Source organism: Fusarium poae, chromosome 4, assembly GCF_019609905.1.
Source record: "Fusarium poae strain DAOMC 252244 chromosome 4, whole genome shotgun sequence".
NCBI classification, from domain to species: Eukaryota; Fungi; Ascomycota; class Sordariomycetes; order Hypocreales; family Nectriaceae; genus Fusarium; species Fusarium poae.
The window spans coordinates 6590652-6604210 of NC_058402.1; the positions used below are offsets into that span (position 1 = coordinate 6590652).

Consider the following 13559-nt stretch of genomic DNA (forward strand, 5'->3'; position numbering starts at 1 on the left):
TAATGAGCTGCTCTCTGTGGTTGATAACCTGTCTTCTTGAAGACAGAGAACTCGTGATGAGGAGCTGATTGACTATGACCTCATAGGCTTCGGCACAGCCGTCCCGTTGCCTACCCCTCATTGGGGGCTCAGTTCTTTACCTCGAGCTGGTCTAAACTGGACAAAAGGCGTGATGCCACGCCAAGGGCCTACTATGGTGTTGCTTGTGCTGTGTTGGGGATCGAGAATATTTCTTATGTATCAATTGATGTAGGCTTTTGGAGATAGTTCACTACTGAATCAACAGCTACAAAATAGTAGTGTCTGAGTGATAACAAGTTGGCTGGCAGGTATTGGGCACCATAGATAGGTGACAACAATCTCTGCATCAACACACTTGGTACTGAATTTGGTTCTAATTATATCCCGGCCTTACCTATCGGATGCCGATTACGAGGAGTATTCATAATGGTTGTATAATCTCAAATCAGGTCACGCAATGCACAAATGGTCTATACTAGTCCCCATCTTGAGTTAACTGCGAGCACTGTCAAGTATTGGAAAAGTGCTGAAGGCGGCCAGTATATTGAGTCCCACGGATAAGAAGGATGGAGCGGAGGAGCATGACGATAGACCGTGTGTGTGTACAAAGGTCTCTTGTGTCATACAATGGAAAATGACTGTTGAAGACTAGGCTAAGAATTGAAGTGCTGATATTAGTGAGGACTTGAGATCTAAAGGCAAGCATATTGTGTTGATTAGGTTGGTTCGACAAAAGCCCTGGTTGCTATTCACATCAAAATGATGAGACAAATTCTACAATATGGGATCCGGTTTAGCTGAAACCTCTACGGCCACTCCGCAAAGCTGCATGTGACCAATCTGATGGGCTAGCTAGTAAAGATCTCTTCGCCTCTGTGGCCCTTTCACGCCGATTCTAATCGTCGCAGATGTTTGCCATGGGCTAGAATATGGATGGGTCTGTGAGGGTCAACCATTGTCTAAGAGGAGACCCAAACCACATGAGCGTTGTGGAGCTGAGAAGGTCAAGTATGAAGATGCCAACAAGCCACTACAAAGACCATTGACGTCCCAGATCTAAATAATGAAACGGTCGATGGTTCGAAAAAACAGTGTTGCTGGCGCTGGTCAAATGATGTGCATTACATAGTCTACATGGCCTGTGAGTCGCAGGACAGGGCGTTTCCCCAGACTAGACCCCTGGAAACACATGGAAGACGTAAACCCAAGACGAAGCGAACAAGGAAGGGGCCCTCAAACTGACAAGTCAGCTCCAAACTCCAATTTGATAGCGGCCCAAAAGGCGTCCACTGGGACATGAGGATACGTAAATGAGTTATCCATAGGCAGCCTTGGTTGCCATGGAAGGGTGGACCTATTTACTTTTGAAAGAATCAACACAAACAGAGGGAAAAAATGAAGTGAAGGAAAGGGGGTTGTTATGTGTTAGTTAGACTAATGTAATAATTTCAGACATGAAATGAATGCCATTAGTTTCAGCGCTGTTTTTTATTGTTCAAGGGCCAAGTTTGTGCTATTATACCTGGATATAATAAAAGCCTCTAACCGTCGTTAGCTCCTCTGGTAAACACAAATGATTGATGGCCTTTGCTTTGCCTTTTCATGTGAACGGGACAGGGCAGGCAGGTACATGAGGCTGGAGGCAAGGCAAGTACTTACGCACCGAAATCAGGCTCAGGCTCAGGCACCGGCACCGGCACTGACTCTACACTGTACGCTTCCATGTGTCAATTTCCCAGCATCGCGGGGCACTGTGAAGGATACAGTGCGGCAGCAGATTAAGCGAGATTCTTCCACTACGACAGAGAGTATGCGTTCATAGCGGAGGTGTAGGCTAGTGGGTAGCAGAAAAAATGATCTCCTAAGTCTTAGGTTACAAAAATAAATAGTCTAAGAGCTGTAATCTGAGGAGCATAAAGTGGCACACTAATTTCGTCTCTTAGGCTTCCAGTGGCCAATTTTTCTGATACCCTGAGGGTAGGTTTGCGCAGTAAACAGGTCAGGTGCCTGAACTGACAGGGCTATCAAATTCTTGAAATCAAGATAGACGAATGGCATGGACTAAAAAGAACAAAGGATCATCCTCATAGGCTGCAATTTGAGTTTATGAGTCAAGATGTTTTCCTTTACCAAAGGCTACGGAACTGGCCAACTACATTCTGCAACGAGATGGTAAATGTCAGTGCATAGGATATAGGTCATAGCAGAAGTTTGATAGTGAATCAATGCTTGACAAAGGGAATTCTTTTCTTGACCTGAATAGCCCTCTACCTACCTATACATAGTAGGTAAATACTCTGAAGACATGCAATCCTATTGCATCCAGTCAGCCTAAAAAAAAAAACAATACAAGACAGGTATTGTAGGCCTATTTGATCACCATCACACAGTGCTGCACAGTGCTCCATCTTCTCATCCAAGTGGCGGTAGCGAATTTCGCAGGCGCGAGTGAAACCTAGTGATTGCCTCGAAGTCAAAGAGATTGTCTTTTCTCCTTCTTATTATCCTACACTTTAAACATCAAACCAAAGAAAAATAATCATTCTCTTCCAACAAACTAAAACCTTTTGTTTCTTAATTCCTGGCATATTGCCTGACCTTGGTACTTATCAAACGTCTCGCCAAAAAAGCCAGGCACCAAATTGAACCAAACGAGACGCCCCGTCCCGTTGTTTGGCCCGCCAAGCTCGTTCGACCCTCATACCCGTTCTTTTCCTCTCTTGGACTGAGCCCCCGTCGTGGAAAAAACCCCCGCCTCTCCGCCTCATCCAAACAGTTCTCTCTTCCATCTAAACTTATCGACACGTTCGCCTAACGACCTCAAGGCTCTATCTTTTCCTTTCTTATTCTTCATTCTCCTGCCTTTACGCCCGTTTGCGCCTCGATAATCCTATTGACACTTGCCGAAACCGCATGACGAGACGTTCCTAAACTAGCCAAAATGTCGAGCTCAGAGATAAACCAGGTGCTCGCAAATTCGCTTTCGCCTGGTGAGTTTTTCCTTCCCCCGCTGATGGACTGCCGGTCGAGATGAATCTATGCTAATCTCCAATAGATGCGAACTTGCGAAATGCTGCCGAGCAGCAACTCACTCAAGCTGCCGAGAGCAACTTTGTATGTCACCCCTGATTCTCCCTTGCTTTTTCGAACACTGGCTGACGATTCATCTAGCCCCTATACCTCGCAACCCTCGTACAAGAGCTAGCAAACGACTCCGCCGATGGCTCTATCCGAGCCGCCGCCGGTATCGCCCTCAAGAACGCCTTCACAACCCGAGATTTTGCTCGTCACCAAGAATTGCAAGCAAAGTGGTTGCAGCAAACAGATGACGAGACCAAGAACCGAGTCAAGGAGCTCACCCTCCAGACTCTGAGCTCCTCCAATACCCAGGCTGGTACTGCTGCCGCCCAGGTCATTTCTTCTATCGCCGCCATCGAGTTGCCCCGTGGCCAGTGGAACGACCTGCTACCTTACCTCGTCAAGAATGTCAGCGAAGGTGCCGACCACCAGAAGCAGTCTTCTTTGACCACAATCGGCTACATCTGCGAAAGCCAAGACTCAGAACTGCGCATGGCCTTGGTAACACACTCGAATGCTATCTTGACTGCTGTTGTGCAGGGAGCCCGAAAGGAGGAAGCTAACATTGAGGTTCGACTGGCTGCTATTACTGCTCTCGGTGACTCACTTGAATTCGTCGGCAACAACTTCAAGCATGAGGGCGAGCGTAACTACATCATGCAGGTCGTCTGCGAGGCCACACAGGCCGACGACTCAAGGATACAGCAGGGTGCCTTTGGTTGCCTGAACCGAATCATGGCCCTCTACTACGAGAATATGCGATTCTACATGGAGAAGGCTTTGTTTGGTCTCACCATTCTTGGCATGAAGTCTGATGACGAAGATGTCGCCAAGTTGGCTGTCGAGTTCTGGAGCACTGTTTGCGAAGAGGAGATCTCTATCGAGGACGACAACGCCCAGGTCGAGAGTTCCGATCAAATGCGTCCTTTCTACAACTTTGCCCGCGTCGCCGCCAACGAGGTCGTACCAGTCCTCCTGCTTCTCCTCACCAAGCAGGACGAGGACGCCACCGACGACGAGTACAACCTGTCTCGTGCCGCCTACCAGTGCCTGCAGCTGTACGCCCAGGCCGTTGGTGCTACCATCATCAGCCCTGTGCTGTCGTTTGTCGAGGCCAACCTTCGCCACGAGGACTGGCACAACCGAGATGCCGCTGTTTCCGCCTTCGGCGCCATCATGGAAGGTCCCGATGAGAAGGTCTTGGACCCTATTGTGAAGCAGGCGCTGCCTATCCTGATCACCATGATGGAGGACCAGTCTCTGCACGTCAAGGATTCGACCGCCTACGCTCTTGGCAGAGTCACAGAGGCCTGCTCTGAGGCCATTGACCCCCAGGCTCAATTGCCAACATTGATCGAGTCTCTGTTCAAGGGTCTTCTCAGCAGTGCCAAGATGGCACCATCATGCTGCTGGGCCCTGATGAACTTGGCCGAGCGTTTTGCTGGCGATTTCGGCGCTTCTTCCAACGCCATCACTCCCCACTTCAACAACGCTGTCAGCTCTTTACTTGACGTCACTGCCCGCCAGGACGCCGAGACATCGGTGCGAACCGCTTCTTACGAGGTTCTCAACGTTTTTGTCCAGAACGCCGCTGCTGAGAGTTTGCAACCCATTGCTTCCCTCTCCGATGTTATTATTAAGCGACTCGAAGAGACTGTGCCCCTACAGAGCCAGGTTGTTAGCGTTGAGGACAAGATGACCCTTGAGGAGATGCAAAACAGTCTGTGCAGTGTTCTTCAGGCTATCATCTCTCGACTTGACAAGGAGATTATTCCCCAGGGTGACCGTATCATGCAGGTTATGCTCTCTATCCTCAACAGTGTTGGTGGAAAGTCAAGCGTTCCTGACGCCGTCTTTGCTACCATCAGCGCCCTTTCAACTGCTATGGAGGAGGACTTCCTCAAGTACATGGACGCCTTTGCCCCCTTCTTGTACAATGCCCTCGGAAACCAGGAAGAGCCCAGTCTCTGCTCCATGGCTATTGGCCTGGTCAGTGATATCACTCGATCTCTCGGCGAGCGCAGCCAGCCTTACTGCGACAACTTCATGAACTACCTCCTCAGCAACCTGAGGGTATGTATCCCCCCCTTCAATGGATCTGACACATCTAACCCGTCACAGAGTACCGCTCTTGCCAACCAGTTCAAGCCCGCCATTCTCCAATGCTTTGGTGACATTGCTGGCGCTATTGGTGGCCACTTTGAGACTTACCTGTCCGTCGTTGCCCAGGTCTTGGAACAGGCCGCCACTGTTACCGCTTCTCCTGAGGGCCCCTACGAGATGTTCGACTACGTAGTCTCCCTCCGCGAGGGTATCATGGATGCATGGGGTGGCATTATTGGCGCCATGAAGGTCAGCCAGAAGAGTAAGTTTATCTCGGATCTTTCGATCTGTGGCTATTACTAACAACTCCACAGCCCAAGCTCTTCAGCAATATGTGCCTGCCATCTTCAACGTCCTCAACCTCATTGCCAATGACATGAACCGAAGCGAATCGTTGATGCGGGCTTCCATGGGCGTTATTGGGTAAGTCGTCGTATACCATTAGTTTCATCAAGACAAGGCTAACATAAATAGCGACCTTGCGGATGCTTACCCCAACGGCGAGCTGGTTGAAGCTTTCCGTCAAGAATGGGTCACTGCTATGATCAAGGAGACCAAGACCAACCGAGAGTTCCAGCCCCGTACTATTGAGACAGCTCGCTGGGCCCGCGAACAGGTCAAGCGCCAGCTTGGTGGTTCCCAGGCTGTCATGGCCAACTAGTCTGGTATAAGAGATGCTTAATCTCGGGGCGCACAAATGCCGCCTGAAACAACGATATTCCCTTTCCCCCTTCCCCCATCATAGCACGATCCCCATGACCCTTGCATGTATATAGACCCCATACGACACTACAGTAATTTAAATACCCCATCATGACGCTTCACCCAACATATCATCGCGACACGATGTATTCACAACCCCCTTACCACATCACTACACATCACTACACATTGCAAAATGCACCCTTTAGTTTTTTTTATTCAGATGCAACGAAGGAATAGAGAAGTCATGTATGCCCTGCAAGGATGGAAAGCGGCGGCGATTCAAAACTCATGTAGAGGACAGGGGAGTCAAGGCGGCCGGTTTATTACTCTATTTTTTGTTGTGCTCTTGCAAATTGGTTGTTTCGGCCTATGGAGTCTGTCTTGGATTCCCTTTCAAGTGTTAGGGAAGGTTGAAGACGGCGTACTCGGACAATCCACTCTCGTGGAACTCGGTGAAATTCTTGAGGAGTGGTTTGAAAACTCGGAGTGTGTAGGAGACTTTTAGAGATGAGCGAAAAGACATGTTGAACCGATTTTTTCCTGACTAGAGCATCAAGTGAGCTCGTCTGCAGCCGTCGATAGTCAAAGCAATCGTTGGCCCCCAATTGAACTCCAAATGACCTGTTGCTCGTTGTGAAATCTTGATGTAACGAGTAGGATTCTGTCAGGCCGTCAGTGCTATCATAGTGAACAGAAAGGAACCGAATTTAGTAGTACCACATCTTAGCTGTAAGATCTGGGACCAACCCAGGGAGTGATGACAATTTTGTACTTTATTGTTCCATCGGAATGGTACTATTGTAAAGTGATTGAACTCGCAGATACATGATGCGATGTTGTCACTTTATATACAATATCCTTGTCCTTGCTCTTTGTGACGAGACAGATGCAAAATGTTTTCTATACTTGAATTGATAATCTTCTATATCAACCCCCGTTCTTGCTCCGAATGAAATGAAGGAACAAATGGCATGCGCCAAAGTAAGATATCACTCAGATATTTTGTTAAATCATGAACCGGCTTATATTCCGTAATGATTTTCGATATGTTATTGGCTGGATTTTCGATGTCAAGAGAGGGGCGTTAGTCGTAGCCGTCGAAAACGTTGCTTGATGGTACCCAGTCGTGAGATCCGTAAGAATAAAAGTTTAGTTCATTCTCATAGCCATCCGCGGGAGCGCCGAGTGGCACTGGTGGAATAGCCGCGACTGTTGGGATAGTGGAAGCCAACGGAGCATTGCATTGTTGTGACATAGGATAACCCTGCAGGGCGCTCTGGTCGAATGTTCCCATTACTATGCCAAGGTTGGCCATCTCGTTAGAACCCATATACAGTTGGGGTTGAAGTTGATGAGGAACAAATGCCGGGTGTTGTGACATCATTGGAGCTGGTGGTTGGTGATGTTGGTGAACCGGAATCTGGTGTATCTGAGGCTGTTGTTGGATTTGAGGTGGGGGAAAATGGGATGGTAAAATATGAGTCGCCGATAGAGTAGCTGGAATGCCATGCGGAGATGGGGAGTGTAGAGTAGAGGGGCCTTGTTCTATAGAACTTGCCTGTCGGCTGTATATGGACGACGCTGGTGATGTCCCAGATGATGCAGGAGTAGCAGCAGCAAGGTCGATCACCGGGTGAGGAACGGGATCTCTACCGTCCGCCATGCCGGTTTCTGATGTAAGAGAGCTTGTAGGATCCTGAGCAAAGCGTTCCAGAGCATCTGCCCAACGAGATGCAAGGGGCCAGACCTCTTTGCATTCTAGCAAGATGGCTAGGGTTCGCTGGTACATCATATGCCCGTCGCGGCTAATATTGGGATCTGGGCAAACTGGTCGAGATTAGTATTCGGCGTGCCAGTAGTAAGACAAATGTACTTACTGCTCGGATAACAACAAAGATATGTGGAAAGAAGACCACATGTGTAGACACAAAATGCCGCCATCTGGGCACCAACACTTTCCTCTGAGGAACGCCCTGTAAATTGTGCGTCGATTTGTATATAAAGGCTACGGACATTGGAAAAGAGTTCGTACGCAATCTTGGTGAAGGTTTCAGGCCTCTGTTTGTATTCAGCAGAAAACGTCAAGATACTGCAAAAGTTAGCCATGTCAGAGTAGGGCAGAGTGCAGACTTACTCCACCAAGTATGGGCGTCGAAGGACGATATTGCAAAGGCGCGGGACCATGGTCACTCCGAGATATGCCTGGAAAGTTAATATATCGGTCTACAATGCATGAAGAAACTCACCAGTTCTTGCCCTTTGGCTTTGTGTTCGCTATATATGAACTCGTTCCATCGATGATCCCGAGGTAGGCTATTTTCCCAGATATCAAGCTTTCTCGAGACAGTTGCATATTTGCTTTCTGGCTCCCATGGATAAGAGCTCCGGGTAAAGCTGACAGCACGCCGGGTGATAATGCCCCATAAACTGTGCGCCTGAATGAGTGATGCAAAGAGCGACCGGTTCGGATCACACGTAAGCGCTGGATTGCTGATAGCAGGTGGAGAACCCTCAAGAGCAGCTCGTGAAGGGGGCTCCCTCCCTAGGTCAAATTCTTCCTCATTACAGGGGAGGAGAGCAGTAATGTCCGACGCAGAAAGGGAAATGGGCGAGTGAGGGCCTGAGTGCAATTGGTCCTGACTATGTAGCATCCACTGGCAATACTGTTCAGCAGGATTCGGTTATCATTGTGGTCTGAATAACTTACTAGAGTGCGACGAGCAGACTCCCCCCGAATCCTGGTATCGACCGTCGGATCTGAGATATCGTATGTTTCTTCCAAATGGAGACGCAACGCCGACGCCATCCGCAGAGCGATGCCCATATTCATCTGTCGATCAGCAATGGACACATTCTACATCTCGTATCTGGTACATACATGACTTTCGTTTCTGAGTCCACTGCCTTGTTGTGCGATACTGAGCAAGTAAAATGCTTGACAACTTTCCAACGTGTACTTCGCCGCAAAGATCTCACTGGGTGCAATTGCCGCAGCGCGCTCCATAAAGAACTCAGCTGCTTTTATACCAGAGCCATAGCGAGTCGCGAGAGGAGGGCTGAAACGTGCCGAAATACTGAGGATGCTAACCACAAGAAAGACGCTAACGGATTGATAATCTTGAATCAGGCGTCTGGGAAACTGCTCTTTGGGGATAAAGCCAAGTTGAAAATAGTATCGAGTGAATCGATTTATGCCGTCGATAATTTCGGGTATTGGGGGCAGACGTTCCCATTCACTGTTCGGTTTATTTAAAGGCTTTACAGGAGCGTCAAGGATGTCACGTCGTGCTTTAACCGGATCTCTTCTACCTGACTTGTCTGCCCGGACACGGGGGTGACGAAAATCACGGTCATGATCCGGTTGGCCCCGTTCAAGAAACGTGCTATTGGATAGAACGTCAGCTCAGGTTTCGAAGGAACGGGCAGGTAAAGTTACCATTCATCAGCACCATATCCAGCTTCAGCACAGGCCTTGCACGGGGGCTGCGCACGATCATGGACACATTTACTCCTCATTCGTCGACATCTATGATGAATGATTAGAAGAGGGAGATTAACAACGGATGGGCGCAATTATTCACCTTCGACAAGCAATGGGGGCTCGTCGTTTGACGGCCGCAGCAGAAGACTCGGCGTCAGCCATACGCCCAGCCGCCGTCGTGCTACCCTGCTAACAGTGGAAGTAAATCCGGTGTATGTGCCTATGATTTGTTTGGGGCTTTGGTAAGGAAGTTAAAGAGCAGTTGAAGATCAAAGTACACGTATTGTGAACGTTAGTGACAGGTTTCGGTCCTGTAATGGTCGTACTCCGTTGGCTGTAGAACTGGTCCTTATTCCGCAAATTAGACTATTGTGCTTCGGGCTGTACGATATATCGGAAGTGAACGGCAGATGATGTAGTAACGGAGCGGCGTATTGACTGCCGGGCGTCGGATGTTAATACCGCCGGTACGATCCAGCCCGCTCGACAAGCCAGGGAGTTCTTGCCGTCTTGAGCAGGTATCAACAAGGTCCTCTTGCACAGTCGGCTATATGCGAAAGAAGAGGAGGGATCGATAAATTGTTGACTGCGTATGCTTCAGAGGAGCTGATACAAGGCCATTGGCTCATAAAATGATGGACTTTGAAAGTAGATTACCCGTATAGGTAAGGTAGTTAATAAACAAGGCCGGCAGTGATCTCAGCAAAGTGCGGCTTGATTGTAGAGTGGCTTAAGCTCCTCCTCAGCTCGGTACTTTCGTGGTTGTATTAGGTATTTTGGGTGCTTGCATGTGATGTTAGTTGGTCATTCCTTGTTGACTTTGCTCGAAGGAAGGAGGGTCTCGAGCTTTGGTTCAGAACAAGGCCGGAGTGGGACGCCAGAAAGAACGACAGGAAGCAAACAGAGGCGGTTTGGAGCGACCACGACGAGCGGGCATCACAGCGAGTTTGATAATGCTGATTTTGGCAAGGTATCCTCTGGGGACAGGGCAGGGCAGGGCAAGATAGGGCGTCTAGGCTACTAGCCGCAGTGTAAGTGAGTAAGCTATTGGCGTTGGCACAGTCCTTGCCTTTCAAACCCTTGAAAGTATCGTGCTGCAGATGGGGAGAGAAAGACGGCGCAAACTCAAAATGTTGATTAAGAAACGATGAAAGACGGGAGCGGAAGTCTAGTAATGATATGCGTGCCGACCTGGTACTAGTAGTAGTCGTAGAGGCAGGAAGGAAGGAACATACTACCTTACCTATCTCCTCTGATCCTCGAAGCCTGTGGAACTGGGTGGCGTGACGATTGACCAATCGTATTGGCATAATCTACTAAACGATTGGCAGTCAGTACTCGTTGAGGAGTTGGCATGAATCCACAAGGCCTCAGGGACCTGAGGAGACTCAATAATTAAGGCAGGCACTAGTCTGAAGGGCACAAGGAGGTAAGCTAAGCTAATATTGTACCCGTATATGCGCTTCCATTGTCATTCTCTTCATCCATTATGGGAGGCGACACCGAGGGAGCAAGGCTCTCGCAGCACAGTCCAAGACATGTAATGGCAGTTGCATGCTGAACCATTTGTGATTGGATGAAGAACGAGACCCCGACTATAGCGGCTAAAGAATGCAAGGAACAGGGATGACGGGAGGGCCCGGCCTTATTCTTTCATGACGACTACTTCGAGGCACCTTAGTCTGGAGAGGACGCCGAATTACTTACTTAAGTGAGTTTTGGAGAAACAAACGCACGCACATATTATACACGCACGGGGACCCATCTGTTGAAACTTCCTTGGTCAGAGAGTATTCAATATATACCAAACACAAGGGATGACTATTTTAGCCTTGTTCAGACATCAGCTGTTTGTATGGAGTACACTAGTAAGGCCAACACGTTGAGAATCTGACGGGTCGTTTCTCTGTTCATGACAAGAGGGAGGCATGGCTGGTCCCGTCCTCTCTGCCATACAGATCATCACGTTTAATCTCGAAGCTTCCTCCTTGCCAAGACTCAAAGAGCCTGATCCTGGAATCTGACTTGAGACTACGGACACGCTGCTGGAGGAAGCCGTACATATGTATTGGTATTCCTCTTCCACTCACTCACTCACTCCTTCATTCATTCATTGCAGGGCGGCCAACAGCAGCAGCATTATCCACCTTTGGTCTTAGCTGATCCACTACGGTGTGGTTTGCCAAACACACCGACAGAATACTATCGGAACAACCCCGACAGTTACAAAAAGCGAGTTCCGAGATTGTTGAATCGACAACTGAAGTCTTCGATACCCAGAAAATGGAGTTTGGATCAGGGTTCCACATGGGAACGGCTGTTGTCGATCTAGTTTCGTGCTAGGGCTGGTATTGACTCGCTGATGGGTTTGTACTGCCTACTTGCCAACATCCGGTGACCAGAATTTCATGCGAGGCTTTTTCGCTTACCCACCATCAAATTCAATCCAGGTTTTTTGTGTCGCAGAGTAATCTTGGACCCAAGCCACTCGTATTTCCGTATACGTATCCAACCATGGCTGTGATACGGATCGTATCCTTTCCAAATAAGGCATACAAATTTTCTTGGTACAGCCAGTGGATCCTTGTGGACACGTGCGAGTCATGTAGTTATGCTTGTAGGGCTAAGCTAAACTGCCTTGTTGATGGTGATTGACCTCTACGTACTATGTGCGTTGGAACTTGTCAGGGATATTGAGAACAACTACCGGGCTCGGGAGGTTTATGATTTCCATGCAAGGGGTGAGAATCCATACATCCAAACGGATGGCTTCCTTGGAACAAGACGTGTATCTCATAGTCAAAGGCCAACAAGCTCCCGCCATGTCACTGTTTTCGAACCACTTCACAACAGCATCATGAATATCAACATGCCAGGGAGGGTAGAAGTGGAATCTAAATGCAGCATACCATTCATGTTGATGAGTAATCGCATCAACTTTGAGGTCCAGCTAGCTAGACTCGGGAAATGAAAGTGTTTTCTGTTCATGCTACGGGCTGAGGTTGCACTGACGACAAGTTTTTTTCTGGGTCGCTCAACGTCGCATTACCGTATCGGCGTGAATAGACGCGGGTTTAAAATTCCCGATCGCCGTGCCCATTCTTTGATGCCAGGACGATCCACAGTGAAGGCTCGATCTTTGGACTAGAAGATAGGGTCATAAATATATGATTCGACGTTATACGCTTGAGTATGTAGTCACCGGAATCTCACTTTCAATGCTTTTATTAACCCCAGAAAAACACTAGGTCCAGGCCTGATAAAAGCCACAAGGATTATCCTAAGGAATTCGGCAAAAGGTTTCCGCATATCATATGCTGAGGAGGAGGCCCGAGAGCTTTGATAGGTGGAAATAGTTGAGCTGCTGAACCTTGAACCCGTCACAACATTTGTATGTTGTATTGTCATTGAAATCCTATTAGCGCTGGAACGTGATTAGAGGCCAGGTGTTCCTAAAAGCTGTTGAGGTCAGTAGGTCTAGAGGTAGATAGGAAACATATTTCGAGCATATATCCATGCATTGAATCTCACGTGATATCGACATAGTCAGAGAACGTATAAGTGGAATGACCACGATAACGCAGCTACTGTTCGACAGCATCACCAAGTATAGACACTAGGTAAACAATCCAACAAATAGTCTTTCATTGAATAAATTAGTCTCAAAAAGGTTATTTAAACTCTGCAGCTACAGATTACGGGTACCAACAAGAACGGTTTCAATAGGTACTAACCTATGTAACGTACCTAAAGTCAGTGCGTCCTGACAAAGAACTGATGTAATTCTTACGTGGGCCAAGCAGGGGGAATAGCATTACCTATCAACAACTCCAACACTTTTTTTCTGCCCCTCTAATCAAACTGAATTGAAAATCCCCATGATTTTCGTTTGATTTATTTCGTTCGTTATTCGAAGCCCGACTGTTTATGTTGCCAGCTCATTGTCTGGCTGGTAACAATTCACTGGCTAGTCATTTTTGAAATCATGTAGGACAACCAAGGCTACCAGCACAATTCTCCTAAGTGTACATGTGTTAGTAGCTTCTAGTTGCTACGTTAGTTAGCTTAAGAAACACTCATACAGACTTCAGTGTATACATGCCTGTGCCCGGCTGGTTGTAGACGAGGTCTCCATCTGCCTCCTGCAGACTATGGTAACAGACTGGGGGAG

General features: G+C 48.2%; 2 protein-coding genes across 2 annotated transcripts; one reads left to right on the top strand and one right to left on the bottom strand.

Moving 5' to 3' along the window:
* Window positions 1-2962: 2962 nt before the first annotated feature.
* Window positions 2963-5863, top strand: FPOAC1_012211 (uncharacterized protein; the record flags this gene model as incomplete). Its single annotated transcript, XM_044856571.1, has 6 exons — window positions 2963-3011; window positions 3077-3135; window positions 3193-5172; window positions 5221-5464; window positions 5517-5625; window positions 5677-5863. The coding sequence occupies 6 exons, from the start codon at window positions 2963-2965 to the stop codon at window positions 5861-5863; spliced, it is 2628 nt and encodes an 875-aa protein (XP_044703884.1).
* A 1128-nt stretch (window positions 5864-6991) lies between these two features.
* Window positions 6992-9550, bottom strand: FPOAC1_012212 (uncharacterized protein; the record flags this gene model as incomplete). The annotated part of the gene is made up of 8 exons (XM_044856572.1): window positions 6992-7734; window positions 7785-7996; window positions 8042-8109; window positions 8154-8561; window positions 8615-8737; window positions 8786-9290; window positions 9344-9433; window positions 9489-9550. The coding sequence occupies 8 exons, from the start codon at window positions 9548-9550 to the stop codon at window positions 6992-6994; spliced, it is 2211 nt and encodes a 736-aa protein (XP_044703885.1).
* Between the last annotated feature and the right edge of the window lie 4009 nt (window positions 9551-13559).